The sequence below is a fragment of the Macaca fascicularis genome, chromosome 15 (genome assembly GCF_037993035.2).
Source record: "Macaca fascicularis isolate 582-1 chromosome 15, T2T-MFA8v1.1".
NCBI classification, from domain to species: Eukaryota; Metazoa; Chordata; class Mammalia; order Primates; family Cercopithecidae; genus Macaca; species Macaca fascicularis.
This window is the reverse complement of record NC_088389.1, coordinates 36,632,424-36,654,750: the sequence shown is the minus strand read 5'-3', so window position 1 is coordinate 36,654,750 and position 22,327 is coordinate 36,632,424. Positions and strand designations below refer to the sequence as shown.

The window sequence follows — 22,327 nt, the reverse complement described above, 5'->3', positions numbered from 1 at the left end:
TTGCTGTAGACCTGATGTTAACAACATCACAGGAAGAGATCATCACTAATATCCCCGGGGATTTTGCTGTGGCCTGGTCAAACACAGCCAAATGAGATTACAAATGGACATGAAAAAAAGATGTGTGAAGTGTCTTGCACAGTACTGGCATTCAACCGTGGTTCCTTTTGCCTTCTTCTTGGTTCCTATAAAGTAAAAACTCTTCAGGTAACCGCATAGCTTTGAAGTTAGGATATTAGACATGATCTAGCCCAGGATTTCTTAAGTCTTTGGATAGGTTTGGGAGTGGGGCCAGTGTACCCCCAAAGGATCCAAATTTGTGTTGTGCACACTGTTGTACAGTTTTCAGACGAAGCTCTGTAGCTTCCAACACATTCTCAAAAGGTCTGAGACCCAAACAGGTGGACTGTAATCTTGTTTTACAGGTGAGGAAAATGAGGCTGAGACAGCATATGACTTATGTAAGGTCACATTATAAGGTGGATGGTATAGGAAGAAAAGCACTCCAGAGCAGTGATTTTCAAACGGAAATATGTAGAAGTCTATGAGGTGCTTCTGTGATTTTATAAACATCAGATTCAAATTCCACGTTTAAAGTGGTAATAAAAAAGCAAAACGGAGAAATTTTTTTTTTTTTTTTTTTGTTTTTTGTTTTTTTTTTTTTTTGAGACGGAGTCTCGCTCTGTCGCCCAGGCTGGAGTGCAGTGACACTATCTCGGCTCACTGCAAACTCCGCCTCCCGGGTTTACGCCATTCTCCTGCCTCAGCCTCCCGAGTAGCTGGGACTACAGGCGCCCGCCACCTCGCCCGGCTAATTTTTTGTATTTTTAGTAGAGACGGGGTTTCATTGTGTTAGCCAGGATGGTCTCGATCTCCTGACCTCGTGATCCGCCCGTCTCGGCCTCCCAAAGTGCTGGGATTACAGGCTTGAGCCACCGCGCCCGGCCCGGAGAAATTGAATATAGACTCTGAATATAAGATTGGAACTCTTTCATAACTCTAATTAATATGAATTTTTGTTTTTCAAAACAGCCTCATTGTTCTTATTGAGTTACTTTATATTCAGTAAATGCTGTAAATGTGAACTCAAGAATTTATCCTGGCAAAAGACACCTTAAACCTTTTACCAGTGCAGTTACCTTTGAAAAAAGGGGTTTGCTGTTGAAAGTAGGGGAAGGGGCACTGGATTCACCATTTACTAGCCAAGTAACTGGGAGACCAGGTTTGTGAGTATCACAAGAAATGATATATTTTAAAAGGCTACATAAGCTGAAAGTCTACGGGACACTGGTTTCCTCCTGCTCAGGACAGTGTGTTAAGACATTTGTGGTTACAAATGCCCAATCGGGCCGGGCGCGGTGGCTCACGCCTGTAATCCCAGCACTTTGGCAGGCAGATCACCTGAGGTCAGGAGTTCGAGACCAGCCTGGCCAACATGGTGAAACCCCGTCTCTACTAAAAATACAAAAATTAGCCAGACATGGTGACAGGCGCCTGTAATCCCAGCTACTCCAGAGGCTGAGGCAGAAGAATCGCTTGAACCCAGGAGGCGGAGGCTGCAGTGAGTTGAGATCGTGCCATCGCACTTCAGCCTAGGTGACAAGAGCGAGACTTCGTCTCAAAACAAACAAACCAACCAAACAAACAAACAAACAAATGCCCAATCGACTCTCCTCTTTTCATAGTGAACTCTGGCTGAATCAGATGGCCCAAAACAAAACTTTTAAGTTTAGGGCCTGCTTAGGTGTGAATGTAAACAAACTTCGATAGTCTTGGGAAAAGTTGTGATCTACAAAATGGTGTGGTGGTGTGTGGATGGGGACACTAGAGGCAGTGTCACATGAAGATACACTGATACACTTCACACATCTTTGGCATTAGACAGATCTGGGTTTGAATTCTAGCTCTCTTCCTTTCCAACCTTGTGACTTTGGTTGTTTTAACCTTTGAGCCTCAGTGTCCTCATCTACAAAATGGTGATAATAAAGTGTCTATGAAGCTATTTTGGGATAAAATGACAGAATGTACGTACACGTATTTGTGCACAGAGCTAAGCAACTGGTGCTTCCAAATGGTAGCCACTAATTCAAGACAGTTCTTCAAAGGTCAGATGTTGCAGGTAAAACACATTGGTTTTTTTATCATTCTTTCTTTCTTTTTAAGTAAAAGTTATGTCTATGTGATTAACTGGATGACAGCAAGAAGTGGGTTCCTGTCCCGTTTGGAGGAAGGCAAACGGAAATGAAGCCAGTTAAAGCTTCGTGGTGGTGGGGGGTGTGCGTGGATCTCTAATTCCCCAGGGAAAATGTGTGGGCTGGTGCACCAGAGGGTGCCTGAACCTGGGAGACAGCAGATGGCCCACAGCAGCCTGTCCCCTTCCCCTGGCCCACAAAGCACACGAAGAAGCCAACCAGACAGCTCAGAAGCGGAAGATCTAACGTACTACTTCTGCAAATGGAAATCCACATACACTCAATGCAGAACGAAACAGACTCTCACCCCAAAAATATTAGTGAAAGTGCATACACTTTATTATGTACATTGTTGGAAAGGGAGGCCACCTGGAAAAACTTCTGCACTGGCACTGTGTTCCTAGAGCTCCTGCTATGCGTCCCTCCCAAGTGATTTAACTTCAACCTATTGGACTATGAATTCACAAGGCAGAAAAGTCAAGGTCATTTGCTATCTGGAGACAGGAGAACTCAAGGATCCAAAAGCACTGTTACTCTTAAGTTGCAGAAGAGATTTTCAGCCAGGATATGGAGCCTCCTGGTCCTCAAGGGTAAGCCACCTCACACAACGGATAAAACCATCATTTTAAAATTCAATATGTAAGTGCAACTTGAGTTTAAGTTGCACTGCTCCACACCTCTAATAAACTCAGCTAGGAGCCAGATACATGGTAGTTCAAGGCTTCCTAAAATAAGCTTGAAATTGGGGTACAGGGGAAGGGACATCCATTGGCTGGATGGACACAGTGGTTCGGCTAAGGATAGCTATAAAGGCTCGTGCTGGGAAAGAAAGCTGTTATTCTTAGACTTCTCTAGGTGAACTCAGAGTCTCAAAGAGGAAATGTTACAAATGTCACCTGCCAGCTTCCTTGCCAGTAAATAGAATGCCAGGTTGCTCAGATTCATAGACATTTGCAAAACAGAAGATGTCTCCTAATATTATAGACTAAGAAATTGCTGTCCAGAGAAGCTGACCAGTTCCTCTTTCAGCATCAATACACATGATAGAAGAACGACTAGGTAAGTTTAAAAAGATCTACGTCTATATAGATATCATAAAGTTTGACAGTATCTGCCCAAGATAATTAGACATTATATAGTCAATACATTGTGAATTCCTTATACTATGTAATGAATGGGTTTGTAATCAAGATATTTCACAGTGTACCACAGTTAACAGCATGCAGATAGTAAAATATAATGGTTTCCCGAAGTTATCTCTTAAAAAAGTATTTTAGTCCTTAAGCTATTCAAATGGATATATAACAATTGCATATAGAACGTAGAGAAAATTTTATTACAAAATTAAAACTATTTAAAACCTGATATATGAAAATAGGCAACAGTGAGAAAAAAGCACTTTTGTGACAAATATTTAGCTAGTTTGAAAGGCAGAACACAGAGGAATCATTTACTCACAAAGAAGGCTCAAAGAAGTTAAAACATGGATGTATTTTTAAAATGACCACTATAGTAGTGAATTTAAAAGTCTTTGAAGGGTTAGAGTAATCTTTTTCATTCTTGACTATTGCTGGTTCTGACAAGTATAGGCAAGAAATGGCTACTCTCAAATAAGGATTATTCTGAAACATGGTCTGGATTTAGAAAATAAATGAACATTAGGCGAATTTTCTTAATTAAGACTCTGCGCCGGGCGCAGTAGCTCATGCCTGTAATCCCAGCACTTTGAGAGGCAGAGGTGGGTGGATCACCCGAGGTTAGGAGTTCATGACTAGTCTGATCAACATGGTGAAACCCCATCTCTACTAAAAAAAAAAAAAAAAAATACAAAAATTAGCTGGGCGTGGTGGCATGAGCCTGTAATCCCAGCTACTGGAGAGGCTGAGGCAGGAGAATCTCCTGAACCTGGGAGGTGGAGGTTGCAGTGAGCTGAGATCATGCTATTGCACACCAGCCTGTGCAACAAGAGTGAAACTTCATCTCAAAAAAAAAAAAAAAAAAGACTCTCCGGCTCCGGAGTAAGGCACACTTGACCTAGAGAAGCTGGCTGTGGTGTAAGGTCATCCCTTTCTGCAAAGCATTTATCCAGTCAGCAGTGTCAGGTGGCAGTTACAGCCCAGGTTGCCTCTGGCCTGGGTGCTTAGGGGGTTCAGAATGAGTCAGTGGAAGTCAAAACAAGAGGGATCTAACCTACTACGTAATAATCTAAACATACAAACTTTTAACTATTTTAAGACTAACAGATTACCTTCTATAATCACCAATCTCTCAGTATTTACAAGCTAACAATTCTTTCACCTATTTTTATAACTGCTATGCATTCTGGGAACACCACAATTGACATATGGAAAAGGAAAAGCCCTACCCTCTTTTTATGAGTTAAAGGCTCATTTGGTCCCCCACTTCATCCTTGGAAGGGTAGCGCTCATTTCTATGCTAGCCTAGATGGCCGTGTTTTGCACCTATGATTCCTTGCAGCATATCTATGGGCAGAGGGAAGACAATTGTTGAGTTTTTCTCAGCAGCAATGGTGGTCAGTGTCTGCAGGTACCGGAGCTGAAGGGCTGCAGGAGATTCAGTGATGACCATGGAGGCTTCTTTCAGAGCCCTGGATGCATTCATTTCTCCTTCGGCTGCAATAACCTATGGAGAGGTGAAAGGAGAGGTTGAACTGGAGAAAACCACATGGTGACACGCAGCACTCTTTAACCTGGGGTGCGTATACCTCAGGTGGTCCACAAAACTTTCCAGGGTGTATGCCAGAAGAGTTTTAAGGAAATCAGTTTCTACATACTCAGTTTCCACACGCTTCTTTTTCTAAAACTGACTTGCCTGAGTAGTGCCTGGATCAAGACATTCTCTTTTTTTATTTTTATTTATTTATTTTTTGAGACGGAGTCTCACTCTGTCGCCCAGGCTGGAGTGCAGTGGCAAAATCTTGGCTCACTGCAAGCTCCGCCTCCCGGGTTCACGCCATTCTCCTGCCTCAGCCTCCCAAGTAGCTGGGACTACAGGCGCCCGCCACCTCGCCCGGCTAATTTTTTGTATTTTTAGTAGAGACGGGGTTTCACCGTGTTGGTCAGGATGGTCTCGATCTCCTGACCTAGTGATCTGCCTGCCTCAGACTCCCAAAGTGCTAGGATTACAAGCGTAAGCCACCACGCCCAGCCAAGACATACTCTTTTACTACAGCCTTTCTCCCATTTTCCAGGGTAACAAACAAAGGGATAATTCAAAATACTGAGCAGGATTGAGAAAGCAAGTAACTTTAATGACTGCATGCAAATCCTTTTGCAAGTCAGGAGGATTTCCAATTCTCTGATGAGTACCTTACTAAACTGAAAGCTGACAGGTCGTTATAAATATTTTTTGATGAAAGACTGTGATGTGATTTTTTTAGCACATAAATTCAAAGGGAGTGCTAAGAACTGTATGATACTACTTTAAACAAAACTTCCATTTCCATCTACTTATTTATGTAAATAAGGTTTCAAAGTCCTTATAGCTATAAAAATGAAAAATAGGAATAAAACTGATGCTGAATCCTGTCTCATTCTAGCATTAAACAACAGCCATCTATACATGTACGATTTAATTCTCATTCGTCTTATGAAGACAAGCATTTCTAGTAAACATCAACTTCTTGTACTGGGTGCAGTGGCTCACACCTGTAATCCCAAAACTTTGGGAGGCCAAGGTGGGCAGATCACTTGAGGTCAGGAGTTCGAGACCAGCCTGGCCAACATGGCAAAACCCCGTCTCCACTAAAAGTACAAAAATTAGCCAGGCATTGTGGCAAGCACCTGTAAATCCAGCTACCTGAGAGGCTGAGACAGGAGAATTGCTTGAACCCGGGAGGTTGCAGTGAGCCAAGATCATGCCACTGCACTCCAGCTTGGGTGACAGAATGAGACTCTGTCTCAAAAAAAAAAAAAAAAAAAAATTGACTTCTTATTTAGGAGAAATTCTGAAATGTTTGTAGAACCTTGTTTTTAGTTACAGGAAATTTTTTTTTTTTTTTTTTTTGAGACAGAGTCTCGCTGTGTCTCCCAGGCTGGAGTGCAGTGGCGTGATATCGGCTCACTGCAAGCTCCGCCTCCCGGGTTCACGCCATTCTCCCGCCTCAGCCTCCCAAGTAGCTGAGACTACAGGCGCCCGCCACCACGCCCGGCTAGTTTTTTGTATTTTTAGTAGAGACGGGGTTTCACCATGTTAGCCAGGATAGTCTTGATCTCCTGACCTCGTGATCCACCCGCCTCGGCCTCCCAAAGTGCTGGGATTACAGGCTTGAGCCACCGCGCCCGGCCTAGTTACAGGAAATTTTTAAAAATTAATTCTAATTTATGGACTAAATGTGTTGCAGTAGGTTAATAAAATAATTCATGACAAAATATACGTTAGGAAAAGAATCTGGGGGAAGTGAAGGTGCAATAAAAAACTTAGGTTTAAGAAGAAGAAGAAAAAAAAAACAATAAAAAGCTCCTGACCGTTAAGAGTTTACTTACATATTTTTAATGGATAACTACATCATTATTATTTCTCATTGGGTACATTTAAAAGAATGATGTTAACAGTTTTATTTTAAAATGTCAATATTTACAACATGCCATGAATTATATTCTTGGCAAGTACATAAATTCAAGATGAAAATTTTTACATGCCAATTTAAAATGTTTGATGGGCTTTATAGTTTTTCTAAATTCTGTAAGGGGTTTCACAGGCAAAAAAGTTCGAAGATCACTCGAGCAGTGGAGAGAACAGGAGCTCTGGAGTCAAATGGACTTGAGTTCAAATCCCAAATCTAACATTTACCAGCCGAATGTCCTCAGAGAGGTTACTGAACATCCTGAACCTCAGTTTCCCATTCTTAAAGCAGACTAACATGTACTTCAGAGGACCACTTGTGAGAAAGACAGAGAAAGTATATAAAGTGTTAAAGGAATAAAGGGGGTTATTACAGAGGAATGGCAAGACCTGATTTTCGGGTCCAACTGTGCTTTAATGCACAAAAGATTCAAAGTAGTTACTTTAATTCATAATCCTAGGAGAAGGAAAGGTATTAAGATACCATAATTTTCAAGATTTAAAGTACAGTTTCTCCAGGTTATTATCCTCACTTGAATCCTGAAAAATTAGTGGTCCATAATACTCCACGAATATCAGAATTGGAGGCAATGGTCTTATGCCCAGTGAAATTTCATTCACTTACACAGCAAAATTTGGGGGCCTTAAGCCCTGTGTAGGAGAAGCTAGGGATAGAGTGGAATCCCTAGCCTTCTTCAGCTCCTGGTCAGGTGGGGAAGGCAGACATGGAAGTAGATCATTTCATTCTGGTGTGATAAATGCTGACAGATATATGTACAAGGCACAGTGCTAGCACACAGAAGAAGGAAGCTTTTCCAGAGGGTGACGTGGTGAGGTTATAGAAGTTGAATATTAAATGACAAAATGTTTGCTGATTAGAAAAAGATGAGGAAGAATATTTTAGGCAGAACACATGAGATGGTAAAGAGGTATAAAAATGGTATATTCCAGAAAACTGTCAATGGCTGAATGCTATGGCAGGAAGAGGGGAAAGGTGAGGGATGAATGGGGCCGGGTTCTGAAGGGCAGTGACGGGCCAGGGTGTTTGGTTTTCATTCTGTGGGCAATGGGAAACTGCAGAATGATTTTAAGCAGATAATAACCTCCATCAGATCTAGTTTGAAAAAACTCTCTGATGGATGTCTGAGGTTAGAAGAGAAGGCAGTGAAAGCTGCTAGTGGAACCGCTTTAGAGTGGGTGGTGTGATTCACAGGTGGTGGGGACACAGAATGAAATGGTTTGGGGAGCTATTCTGCCTCCCTGAAGGAGGGCGAATCAATGGAATTTGGAAACTAGGTAGGAGGAGGAAAGGGGGACAGAGGCTGAGACCCAGGTTTCTAGGTTTTGGTTGCATAGGTTAGTGCCATTAATGGAGATAGGATACAGAATACGGTACTCACTGAGAGAAAGCATCTAGTTTATAGGGTAAAAACCTAATTTATCAAAGCCACCCATCACGTCCTGCAGGAACAAGGGTCAGCTCTGCTCAAAGAAAACCACAGAACTGTATTCCAAGGTAGGCACTAGAGAGAATACATCAGAAATCCCCTGCTATGACAGCAGTAGGCTCTGATTTTTTCCATATCATCTCAGATGTCCAATTAGGCATTCTTTGGACATGGACCAGCTGGAAAGATACCTCATTTCCCACCACCAATCAATGCATAATTGCTTGGCTGAGAAGCCAGACCCAACGGGCTGGGCATACATTTTGTTCATAGAAAAGCCACACTGAGCAAGCTGCCAAAGATGTAAACAACACCACCGGCTTTGTCTAAATACAGGCCAAGTACACTCTGTTGATAGGATCTTAGAGAGCAAAGCAAGCTATTTGTGGGTGTGCACAGCTTTTGTCCAATGTGTAGTAATCTCATAGCAATCAACATTTTATATTTACAGAATATCATTTTAAAGTCTGGCATTTTCATGTATGTGAAATTGGTGCTACCTGTCCCTTCTGTAGACCAGGTGGTCTGGGCAGAGGAAAGGGCAGAGAAAGGTGATCTGTATTTCTGCACTCCACCCTCTCAATTGATAAACTTCTACACCCAGAAACATGAGCCCAAAAGCATGTGCCAGGTGTTTTTCTGAGAGTTATGAAAAGGAAACAAAAGATGATGCAAACACAAAAGAGATTACATTTCAAGCCACTAAAAGCTGGTCTAAACACTTTAAAAACCAAACCTAATATACAGAGAAACACATGGGAGAATCTGTCTTCTGTGACTGGTTTCTTTCACTCAAATTATATGTGTGAGCACTTACATTCATTCTCTTTGCTACGTAGTATGCCTACGTGTGAATAAACCAGACTTCATCCATTCAGCTAGGAATGGACATTTGGATATTCTATAGTTCGGCTCAATGTGCTGGTGTGAACATTCTAGTACATGCCTTGGTAAACATATGAGTGCATTTCTGTTAGATTTATAGTTAGGAGTTGGAGCTGCTGGCTCATAGCGTACACAAATGTTCAGTTTGAACAGACGTTGCCAGACTGTTTTCCAAAGTGGTTGTATTAAGTTACACTGCCACCAGCAGAATATGAGAGTTCAAGTTCCTCTCTCACCCACACTGGGTTCTTTTCCGTTCTTTTCAGGCCATTCTGATAGCTGTCTAGTGTGACATCTGCTTATAATGTGAATTTGCATTTCCCAGATGGCTAATGAACCTAAGGAATTTTTCTGTAAAGTCTCTTAATCTTTAGTTTCTTCCACTCTATCTCACCTTTCCTGTGCAATTTATTTGTTGAAGAAACTGTGACCGCCCTATTTTCCATGAGAATTTCAAGACAATAAGCCTATGGTTGTTGCAGGGTTACTGTTTTACAGAAGGGCTAGGCTCATTGTGATTCTATGTGTGAACTCCAAGGCAGTCGCTGCCCGGGTTCATGAGCCTGCTTCTAGACTAACCCTACAGCCCCGTCCAAATGGGAGTATGGCAATTCACAATTCTAAGCGGTTTCTTCTCTCTTTTCTTACTGTTATAAAGGGAAGATAGAAACTTTCTTTCCAAACTCTTAAGAATGCTATGGAAAAGGCTCATAGCCCATCCTGGGAAGTCAGTCCTAGAGGAGGCAGTGAGGAGCAGAGGGGAATTCTAATTTCCACTGCCACTAATCAACTGTGTGACCTTGCAGATGTCACTTAACTTTTCTGGGCTTCAATTTTTCCTTTGAATAGTGGAATGGCAAACAAGTTTCATTTTTTTAAAATGTTTTTATTATTTAATTTTTAATTTAATTTAATTTTTTTGAGGAGTCTTGCTCTATCACCCAGGCTAAAGTGCAGTGGCACAATCTCAGCTCACTGCAACCTCCACCCCCAGGGTTCAAGCAATTCTCCTGTCTCAGCCTCCCAAGTAGCTGGGATTACAGGTGCCTGCCACCACGCCGGGCTACTTTTTGTATTTTTAGTAAAGACGGGGTTTCACCATGTTGGCCAGGCCGGTCTTGAACTCCTCACCTCAGGTGATCTACCCACCTCAGCCTCCCAAAGTGCTGGGATTATAGATGTGAGCTCGGCCTCAAGTTTTGTTTTTTAGAGCTAACTCTAAGCAGTTGAGGGTTGTTACCTGGAGTGCTGTAGAAGGGTTCTGAGGCCAAGTCTAAGCTCAGTGGAAAACAGTGCCATGGTTAATTACTAGCATGGCAATAGCAGGATGGAGTGGTAGCATCTGGGCTAGGTATTTGCCACCTATGGAAGATAGATCTCTGAGGATCCTTTGGGCTCTGACATTCTATATAGTATATGTATGGTACATTCTACTATTCAGTCTGGTTTGGAAATGAGGCTTTTGGCTAATAACATATTCTAGTTAAAAGCAATTCCTAATTTTCAAAACAATTAGATGATAGGGCACATTTAATAACATCGTAAACATAATTTAATCTTCTAAATGTAATGGTTTTGAAAGAAGGCACTTGAGGGTTCTGCAGTACTATCAGGTTATCATCACAAAGCAACAATGATCCTATTAGGCAAACCTAAACATTCTGGTTAATAGAAAATTCTGAAGTCGCATGCCAAATGAGCTACTATCCTATTTGATGCTGGCTAAGAAATTATAGTGACCAGTTTGTGGCTTAAAGGGCATCCTAAGAACAGAACAGGGTTCTGTGGTCAGCCAGTTACCACCAGCTACTACTATTTTCTAACAATAACAAATTGGTTTGCTCCTTGTGTCTTGGGAGATTTGTCAAGTCCACAGCAACTCCTCCTATGAAAACTGCTTCTCTTCTTCAACCCATTCACAGGCATAGGGCTGTGGAACCATATTATTATGCTATCTTTGCACTTTGACTAAAGTTGGACCAAAAAGAATCTCTCTTCCGTGAATGTGGAATTAGGGCTGGTCTGTGTTCTTTAGTGTTCACCTGGCAGACACGTAAACCTGGGAGCTAGACATTCTCCACCACAAGCTATTTACAGTGACATGTAGCACAGGAAAGGGAATGACTAGTTCCCTGAACTGCCTTCTGGTTCCTGTTTTGGTGAGACTTGCCCCTACTTCCTACCCTTGGGTTTGGTGAGATATCCCTGAACTTTTACACGTTATCATCTTTAAAGATACTCTTTTCTAGGTTAGATTAACAAATATTTCCTCAGTGCCTCCCAGAGGGGCCATGCCACCCATGCAGGGCTAAGACATTGGCAGATGATGATGAAAAGAAGGAAGAAAAAAGGCAGATGTCAAAGTAAGAATATAAACAAGAGGAAAAGAGAGAATGAGGAATAGGAAACAGTAAAAGGGAAAAAGATCCAGAGAAAAGAAAAAGAACAAAAAAGAAGCCAAAAATAAGTAAGAGATGGATGGTATGGATGGAATGATGACCCACTTGCTCCGAAGCTGGAATTGTTAATTTGTCCTTAATGATGAATTGGGAGAATAAAGTATGGTACACACAGTCATAAAAGAATGAGGTAAGTCTATATGTACTGATATGCCCATAGATATTGATATTAAATGAAAAAAGCAGAGCACAGAACAACATGTGCAGTATAACCCTACTTTTGTAAAACAAACAAGCCAGTAATCCAAAAACCTGGTCAAATAAAATCCAAATACACTCAACTGTTAAGAGTGGTGACCTCTGGGGGAATATGATTTGAAGTTACAGGGAGGGCTTTCACTTCTACTAACTTTACCACTTCAAGATTATTTCAATCTTTTACAACAAACATGTTTCACTTTTTTATAATTATTAATAAAAGAGAAAACTCAGTAAGACAAACAAGTTTTAAGAAAATGTTACCTTGGCGCGGGCCTCACGGGACGCTTCTGCTTCTGCAGCCATAGCTCTCTGGAGCTGCACAGGTAGTTTCACATCCTTGATTTCCACACGCTCCACCTTTATTCCCCAGGCATCAGTGGCATCATCCAGAGTAGACTGTTAGGAAGAGAGAAGACAAGCTAAATCTGCTCAGCCCAGATTCTGACAGAGGCTGTATTCACTGGGATTCGGAGGAGATAAGGTGCTGGGGAGAGTAGTGGAAAGAATGGTGATGCAGGGGCTAGCTCACTGATCCTGATACTGTTGCTTGCAAGCTAATGCAGGGGTTAGCAAGCTTCTTCTAAAAGGGCCATATAGTGATTGTTTATTTGTAGTCTCTGTCTCAACTATTTAACCCAGCTGTTGTAGTCAAAAGCAGCCACGGATAATATATAAATAAAGGGCTGTGGCTATACTCCAGTCAAACTTTACTTACAAAAACTACAGCCTGTAGGCTACAGTTTGCCAACTCCTGAGCTAATGTGACTCTGTGTAAGCCATATTACTCCTTTGTGCTTCAACTTTCTCCCTTTAGAATGTCACGCGAATGAAACCACACATCTATTTCATAGGTTGTTGTGGATATCAAATACGATCATAGATTTTACCCACAACGAAGTATATACAAATAACAAGAATCCAGACTTACAGCACTCTGTCTTTTCTGAACAAGCTATGCTTAACTGAGTATCTGTAACTCAAGAAAGGCTGGAAAGCACAACAGTTATCATTCATGGGACTCACACACAGAATAAAGCTTTAGGAATACCTACACTATCTTGTAGAATAGCTTCTGTTCTAAACAAAAAGGTTATTATTGATTCTGGAAAAAAATACACACTGAAGAAAATTTTTAAAAACTGTACGCATGAGTGTTATTAACTCATGAACCGCTAATGTGAAAAATCTCCCCTCCCACCAAATTGGAAAATAAAAGGCCACAGACTCCCCACAATTTGAATTAATAAAAGGTTCTCAAAAAACCATTGACCCTTTGCTTCATTTTTCAACTTTTGGGAGGTACCAGCATCGACGCACTCCCCACCTGCATGTTGTGTGCGATTTCTTCTCTGTCAGAGAGGATCTGAGAAAGGTTCTTGGTGCCCAGAACATTCCTCAGAGTAGTTTGTGCCAAAAGACGGGTGGCTGAGTCAGCATTGGTGATATTTGCTACAGCCAGGGTTGCATTCTGAACGCGGTAATAGACCACACCATCCACGCTAATTGTCACTGAATCCTTAGTGAGGATCTACAAGATGAAGGAAGCAATTTTACATCTGTCAATGGTTGTTTTTTTGTTTTTTTGTTTTTTAACATAACTGTAAGGAATGTTATTCTACAGAATATCTTATAATACTAGCTGATTTTCTTTAGTAAGACATCAGACAGTTAATTATATCTTTTAAAATTTAATAAAATAAATGTATTTATTCAAGTCCATTAATTCATTCAATCATACAAATAATATTGAGATATCACTCAACAGCAGGCACCGTACTAGGTACCAGGGATTAAGGTAGGAAAAAACTTGGTTCCTACTTTGAAGGAGGTTAGGGAATCAAAGGAAGCTTTTAGGGGCAGCTGTGCGTAGCAGGGGTGATACTGAATTGAATCTTGAAGAAAGGAATACAATTTTTCTGGGGTGTTGGGTGGAGTGGAAGAACACTCAAGAGAGAGACACTAGAGAGTCAAGGTTTGATAAACTACAAGTTGCAAAATATTACCCGAACAAAAAGTGCAAGAGGAATGTTTTTAAAGGGCAAGGTCAGCACAAAAACATATTTTACAGCATGCTACATAAAAATGTTAAACACGACCTAATTTTTTTTTAAGCTAAAAAGTTATCTGAGTAAGAGGCTCCAGGAAAACAGTTACATCAATCACTTAAACTTACTGAGACTCAGTTATCTTATTTGTAAAGTAGAGATTAATTATAGTACCTACTTTGCATTGTTGCTAGAATTAGTGCGCTAAATACATTCAAGTGCTCAGAAAAGTTCCTGGCACATAAAAGCTGTCTTATTATTTCATCTTGGATAACGGTGGTAACTTTACCGAATAAAACCTTAACTTGATTAACTGTAATAAGTTAATTTAGACGATAAATAAGCCAGCTGGGCATGATGGCATACACCTGTAGTTCCAGCTACTCAGGAGGCTGAGGCAGGAAGAGTGCTCCAGCCTGGGAATTCCAGCCTCTCTCACGGACAACATCAGGCTGGCACCTTTCTACTGATCATTTAAATGTCCTTCTCTCTGTGAAACTTTCTTGACTTACTTGGCAGAGTTAAGCACTCTTCCCTTGCACTTCCACTGCACCTTACTGTAGTGACATTATTTATTAACATTTCTACTTCTCTGAGTATGAATTTCTTAAGGGCAATTCTTGGTAACTCTAGCACTGACAGTGTGTTTGAAACATAGTGGGTAGTCATCAAATGAGAGATGAACTGAACTGAAATGTGGTCCTGAGAACAGTGAATGATGAGGAACAAAGGAGTGAGAGTTAGGAGACCTGAACTGTAGTTCCAGCTCTGCCTTCAGGTCCCTGGATGGCCTCTAGCAAGGCTTTTAACAGATTTGACCTACAGATTCCTCATTTGTGAGATGGCACTAATAATCCTGCCTAATTCTCCTCAAATTTCTGTGAAGATGAAATAAGAACATACTTGTGAATGAAGCCCTTTTGAAAGAGTAAACAGCTATGTAAATGGAAGGTAATAACAACAATGTTGTTAGATGGCTGTTTAGCCCTGCCAGACATCAGAGCAGTGATCCTTTTTTAGTAATCTCAAAAGACTTCTAACATGGAAGAGAAGTAGAGGATTTATAAATAAATGTACAGTGTATTACCATCTTGTATGAAAACTAATTATTTCCCATGACATGATGGGAAAATGTGTCAATTCCAAATTCTTGCCACTTTGACTTTGCCACAGCTTCTTTCTAAAGCTACAGCTTCTCTGCCTCCTGTTTATCATCGGCAAGGGTTTATCTCCCTTCACAGAAACTTCACAGGGGAATCAGAAAAAGGATTGCTTGCCAAGTTCTAATCTGCTTTGCATTCAGCAGCTTGCAGAAGAGGAAAGAGCCACTGGAAAGCAGAAGCTTAAACAGCAACTCTGCCAGATGTCTGTAACGTTTATAGTGGAAAATGCCAGAATGCCCAGCTACCCTGAAAGTGGCTCCCTCTGAGACTCGATCTTCCCTAGACGATGTGAAAACATACAGAGGGAATGTATGTTTACTCATAAGAACAAGACTTAGAGTCTTGTTCTTATGAGTAAGTCTTGTTCTTATGAGTAAAATGTGGGCAAAATCACTTCTGGCATCACTAACTTTGGGTGGATTATAAAGTCTGACCTCACCCACTTCTTGGATCAGTACCAACAAGGAAGTTCCTAGGCTGGTTTCTGGTATTTGTGACATGAGAAGGCAACATGGCCAGGCTCCATCACCATGCTGAGTATCTGGCCTTTGGCCAGGAAACCCTGACAGCATTCTTCTGTCCTTCCCACTTCATGTTTTTAGGTTTTCTGTATGCAACGGTTATTATGCCTCCTAAGGACATGGTTGCCAGGAAGGCCATCACTTTTTCAGGGGCTATAAGGGAGCTCATGTACAATGCATTTAGCATGGAGCTGTGGAAAAAGCAGCACTATACAGGGAATCCGAAGAGCTCAATTTTAGTCTTGGCTCTGCCACTGTAATTTAGAGGAATTCCTTTGTTTCACTGCAACTATATACTTTCTAGGGATTCTGCCGTGAGTTTCATCTATGATAACATTTGTGAAGTAGTTTGAAAAGGCACAAAATAATCACTAGTATAAAATATTATGTTTTATCTAAAATGCCCAACAAGCAGTTTCTAATTCTTTGGTTTCTAACCAATTTATCTAGACTAAAACCTTAAGAAGAAAAAAATATTATACTAAATAGGGTTTTCTATCAGAAACCCATAGAAGAGAAACGTGGTAATAAAAATGGTGATAGTAATAACAATGATGATATTATTATACTTTCATTAGCATTACACTATATTTTCTAACAATCATCCCTCGGTATTTGTGGGAGATTGATTCTAGGACTCCCAGAGGATACCAAAATCCAAGATGTTCAAGTCACTTATATACAGTGGCACAATATTCACATATAATTTATGCACATCCTCCTTTATACATTAAATCCTTTCTAGAGTACTTATAATACTTAATACAATATAAATACTATGTAAATAGTTGCTATACTATACTGTTTTTTAAAATTTGTATTATTGTATCATTGTCTATTGCTTTTTTCCCCAAATATTTTTGATTCATGGAGCCAACCATATAATCTATGTACATTTTCCTATATACTTTAAATCATCTGTAGATTACTTATATTATCTAACACAATACCTACACATCACTTCATTCATGTGGATTCAGTGCCATACTTGTATGATAAATTCAAATTTTGCTTTTTGGATCTTTGTGGAGTTTTTTCCCTAATCTTTTCAGTCTGTGGTTGGCTGAATCCCCGTATGCAAAACCTATGCATGCAAAGGGCCAACTGTAATACTAACAGTAAGAACTTATACAGTACTTACTATTTATCAGTCGTTGCTCTAAGCACTTCTCAGAACCACCCTATACAGTAGTTCTTACTATTACAATCTCTATTTTCTGGATGAGGAAACTGAAGCACAGATAAGTTAAAGGACTTGCTTAAGGTCACTGAGCTAGAAATGCTGAAGGCAGTCAAGATCTAAAGCCTATTCTCTAGCCAGGCACAGTGGCTCACGCCTGTAATCCCAGCACTTTAGGAAGCCAGGGCAGATCACCTGAGGTCAGGAGTTTGAGATCAGCCTGGCCAACATGGCAAAACCCCGTCTCCACTAAAAATAGAAAAACAGTAGCTGGGCGTGGTGGTGCATGTCTATAGTCTGTTACTTGGGAGGCTGAGGCATGAGAATCACTTGAACCCAGGCGGCAGAGGTTGCAGTGAGCCAAGATCACACTACTGCACTCCAGCCTGGGCAACAGAACAAGACTCTATCTCAATTTAAAAAAAAAAAAATTTAAAATGAATAAAGCCTATGTTCTAACTATGCTGTCCCTCATTGTAAAGCACTTTCACGCCAGGCGCGGTGGCTCAAGCCTGTAATCCCAGCACTTTGGGAGGCTGAGACGGGCGGAACACAAGATCAGGAGATCGAGACCACCCTGGCTAACACGGTGAAACCCCGTCTCTACTAAAAATACAAAAAATTATTAGCCAGGTGCGGTGATCTACTCGGGAGGCTGAGGCAGGAGAATGGCGTGAACCCGGGAGGCGGAGCTTGCAGTGAGCTGAGATCCGGCCACGGCACTCCAGCCTGGGCAACAGAGACAGACTCCGTCTCAAAAAAAAAGCACTTTCACATGTGATATCTCAGTTATTCAAAGAAAACCTTACCTCCTGAGGAGGAATATCAAATGAAATAGTTCTCATGTCCACTTTGATGAAGCTGTCAGTGCATGGCAGAATAAAAAACAAACCTGCAACAAAGATACACACATTATACAGACACAGCAACCTAATCAGTTCACTTCTCCATTCAGTTTTAAGAAGATCAACCTAATGAACAGAAAAGTCATCAGTTCATCTTCGTGAATGAGCCAGAAGCCAGGTACGATAACATTGATTCCTCTTGCTTACTTCCCATATTTGACTGTCCCCACTAAAGTCTGTGGAGTTAATTTCCTTAATCCACTGTTGCTATCACTCTTCCCCCCACCGCCCCACCGGGACCAATGCAATCATTTCCCAGGCCATCCTTCTATTTTTTGTAGTTTCTCTCCTATAACATATTTCCTAAGCTGCAAGCAGAGCAATCCCCCCTAAAATACAAACCCTGCCCCACGCATGGTCCTGCATAACTCGCCTTTGTTCCCCTCTTCAGCCACTTCCCCTCTCTTCACACCCTGCCCTCTTGCTGGCCGATCTACTTGCTCTGCAATACTCTCCTCTTTGTTGCTTTGTGTATGTTGCTATTTCCATTGCAAACACCTCCTGTTGGTTAACACCTTTCAGACCTCAAGACTCAGTCAAGATGTAACTTTCAGAAAGACTTGCCTCAGCCTACTACTAGTTTGGATCAGTAACACTTCTCAGGTTTTCTCTTTTCTCACAGCTCTCTGTGAGTACCTGATCATAATACTTATCACATAGGATTGTAGCTATCTGTTTCCTTGTTGGTCCCTACCACTAAATAGGGAGATCGTTGAGGGTAGGGACTGTGTTTTAGTCTCCCTTGAATTCTCAGAGCCTGGAACACAGTAGGAGCTTAATTGAAGTTTGCCAAATAAATGACTGAAAGTCTTTCTTTGGTAGAGATTCTAATGCTCAAATTTGTATAGCTGTACTATTCTTGGCCTAAGTGGTAATCTTACCAGCTCAAATGGGAAGGGGAGGGGAAGGGTAGGAAGGAAAGGGTAATAAAAGATTGGCTAGAGCCACTGCTATTGTTATACAACTTCTGCTGCATGAACTATTTTCTAAGACAGAGTAGAAGAGGCCCTCATAAGGGAAATCACATCAATAAAAAAATTTTAGGCTGTGCACGGTGGCTCACATCTGTAATCCTAGAACTTTGGGAGGCTGGGGTGGGAAGATGGCTTGAGGTCAGGAGTTCAAGGCTGCAGTGAGACATAAGCATGCCACTGCACTCCAGCCTGAGTGACAGAATGATACCCTGTCTTTAAGAAAACAACTAAATAAAAATAAAAATAAAAATAAAAATAAAAATAAAAACAAAGAACCTCAGGTTTCAGATCAACAATCTAGAATCCCAGTACTGACCAGGTCCTTTGGCTCCTCCTTGTAAAATGCGACCCAATCTAAAGATGATGGCTCTTTCATATTCTTTTATAATCTAGAATAAAAACATGAATGATAATTTAACATGAAGAGTACAAATATTTACATGTATGCTTCTTAAATATATATTTGTGCTCTAAACAGATCAGATGCCTCATCTTTTTTCTTTAGATCCAGATCATATCTATAAATCATATGTTCAATGTTTACCTTCTCAAAGCATATTTATTATATTCTTACTGATTACAAAAGCAATAGATATTCACTGTATAAATTTAGGAAGGACAGGATAGTATACAGAAACAAATCCATAACCTCACTCCTCAGCTGTTAACATTGTTATTCAGTTACTCATGCAGGCCAGGTACAGTGGCTCACGCCTGTAATCTCAGCATTCTGGGAAACCCAGATGGGCAGATTACAGAGGTTAGGAGTTCAAGACCAGCCTGGCCAACATGGTGAAACCCCATTTCTACGAAAAATACAAAAATTATCTGGATATGGTGGCGGGCACCTGCAATCCCAGCTACTCGGGAGGCTGAGGCAGGAGAATCACTTGAACCTGGAAGGTGGTGGTTGCAGTGAGCTGAGATTGCACCACTGCACTCCAGCCTGGGCAACAGGGTGACTCCATCTCAAAAAAAAGAAAAATAATAATAATAATAATCCCAGCTACACGGGAGGCTGAGGCAGAAGAATCACTTGAACGCGGGAGGCAGAGGTTGCAGTGAGCTGAGATTGCGCCACTGTACTCCAGCCTGGGCGACAGAGCGAGACTGGCTCAAAAAAAAAAAAAAAAAAAAAAAAATTACTCATGCACTGTTAATTCAGAAAATAAAAAGCTGAAGTCTTCACAGTTTTTCTTCTGATTCCCTTAAAAATAAATTGATCTGAAAATGCTTGGAACATATTTTATCTTCTTAGAAATATGTAAATGATAGTCATAATATCAAAGTATTAACAACTTTGTAGAAAAAAATAACCAGCACTGAGGGTATTTATGACGTGCCAGGCATTGTGATAAATACATTTAGACACACTAATTCATTTAATCCTTGCAACAGTCCTATGAAGTAGGTACTGTTACTTTCTCCCATTTTACAGGTGAGGAAACAGCAAGGGTCATACAATCAACAGTAAAGCCAGCAGTCAAACCCCATCATCCTAACTCTGAAGAACTTGTTCTCTCAGAACCATCTCACATCCCTGGCCCCAGGAAATTTTTGATGGTGATCCTTACTTTAGCCCACGCGGAAGGGAAATGGCTGAAACAAGTTTTAAGTTTCCATCTTAATAGGTGAGTAGAAGAAATTTTCCAAAGGAAGGATGAAGAAATAAGAATTATAAGAGAGAGAGAGTCTGTCTCTTTCTCACACACACACATAGGCACACACGAACAGGCTTATGGAGGTAGGAGTTAACCCCTTTCCAGAAGTGAAGGAAATGTTCTTTACCTTTATGCACATCCAGATTGAGATTGGGAAAGTTATAACTGTGAATAAGAATGAGAATGCCACCAAAATCCATCCGCAAGGTCCAAGGCCCTTACTGGGGCTGTCTGTTGAAAACAAAAAATATACAACTCTTACAACCGTTACTAGCATAATCACCACCATCTTCATCCTTACCATTTGCTGAACACCTATGTGCTTGGCATTACACCAGCGGTTTTACATGAATTTCCCCTCTAATCCTCATATAGCCCTGAAGTGTAGGTACTACTTTCCTTTATCTATGTAATGCCATAACACAAGTATATTTCCACATTACTCACTACTTTATTCAGCAAACATTTATTAAGGATCTACTATTTATTAGGCCCTCTGCTTTGTACTGAAGGGATAACAATAAGTAAGACCCAATCCCAGCTTTCAGGGTTAAAGTTTAGTGGGAAAGTCAGACAAACACATAATTATAATATTAGGTGGTAAGTACAGATATAGAATATCTGTTCAGAATATTTTGAAAACACATAATGAGTTAACTCATGCAGTTAGGATGGAGGTGAGAATGGAATGGGGTGGGGAGGTGATGGTGGCTGTCAGAGAGTTTCTTGCAGGATGTAATGGTAAGAAAATATCAATGAAAAGAAAGTGGAGGCTGGGCGAGGTGGCTCACGCCTGTAATCCCAGCACTTTGGGAGGCAGAGACGGGTGGATCACTTGAGGTCAAGAGTTTGAGACCAGCCTGATCAACATGATAAAACCCCATCTCTACTAAAAATACAAAAATTAGCTAGGCGTAGTGGCGAGTGCCTGTAATCCCAGCTACTGGGAAGGCTGAGGCCAGAGAATTGCATGAACCCAGGAGGTGGAGGTTGCAGTGAGCTGAGATTGCACCACTGCATTCCAGCCTGGGCAACAGAGGAAGAGTCTGTCAAAAAAAAAAAAAAAAAAAAAAGAAAGAAAAAAGAAAAGAAAAGAGAGAAAGAATGAAAGAGAGAAAGCAAAGACAAGCAAAGCAAAGCAAAGAAAAGAAGAAAAGGGAAAGAGGGAAAAGGCATTAGAGCATTTTAGCTAGGAGTACAATATGATTAAAGGTGAAAACCATATGGTATGAGTATAAAGTTGTTTAGAGCCTCTTTTTAAAAATTACACCTGTAAAATATTTCATTAGGTTTATGCAGCATCATTTATTGCCCACTTCCTGATTGCACAGATTGATTTCTTAGTGCTATAAACAGTGTCGTAGTGAACATCTTTGTACATAGTTTTCCTCTCAACATTTCTAATTGCTTCCTGTTCCTGTAATATGAAACAGCTTTTCCGTCTGATTACAAAGGTAATGTTGTAAGAAATTCACAGAGTATAACAAAGGAGGGAAAAATTACTTTAAATTCAGAGGTATTTTGGTATATTCTTTGAAAACTTTCCTTGTGTACACACCATATTTTTAAATTATTTATTTATTTATTTATTCATTTATTTTTGAGACAGTCTCGCTCTGTTGCCCAGGCTAGAGTGCAATAGCACAATCTCACCTCACTGCAACTTCCACCTCCTGGGTTCATGCAATTCTCCTGTCTCAGTCTCTTGAGTAGCTGGGATTACAGCCACCCGCCACCACACCCAGCTACTTTTTGTATTTAGTAGAGACGGGGTTTCACCACATTGGCCACGCTGGTCTCGAACTCCTGACATCAAATGATCTGCCCACCATGGCCTTCCAAAGTGCTGGGATTACAGGCATAAGCCACTGCGCCCGGCCTTAAATGATATTTTTTAAAATAAATAAATAAATAAATTGTGTAACCTATTTTTCTCCCCTGTAGCTATTTCTCTTTCACCTTCTTTTTTGGCCTTCGTGGCTATGCATTTGTGTTTTTGAAGTTACACTTGCATAAAGTTTAAAAAATCAAACCATTCTATAAGATTAGTACAAAAAAGGGCATTCCCATGCTCACCTCTTCCAATTTCCTCCTCCTCAAAAACATTTG

General features: G+C 40.8%; 1 protein-coding gene across 1 annotated transcript in view; it reads right to left on the bottom strand.

Moving 5' to 3' along the window:
- Window positions 1–2,507: 2,507 nt before the first annotated feature.
- STOM (stomatin) overlaps window positions 2,508–22,327 on the bottom strand; it is a 33,096-nt gene continuing 13,276 nt past the window's right edge. Inside the window, exons 2-7 of the mRNA XM_005580902.4 lie at window positions 20,346–20,449; window positions 18,874–18,946; window positions 17,488–17,570; window positions 13,094–13,297; window positions 12,031–12,165; window positions 2,508–4,835 (exon numbers count right to left, since the gene is read on the bottom strand). Coding sequence (XP_005580959.1) covers window positions 4,629–4,835; window positions 12,031–12,165; window positions 13,094–13,297; window positions 17,488–17,570; window positions 18,874–18,946; window positions 20,346–20,449 — 806 coding nt within the window. The 3' untranslated portion in view covers window positions 2,508–4,628. The remainder of the gene's footprint in view (window positions 4,836–12,030; window positions 12,166–13,093; window positions 13,298–17,487; window positions 17,571–18,873; window positions 18,947–20,345; window positions 20,450–22,327) is intronic.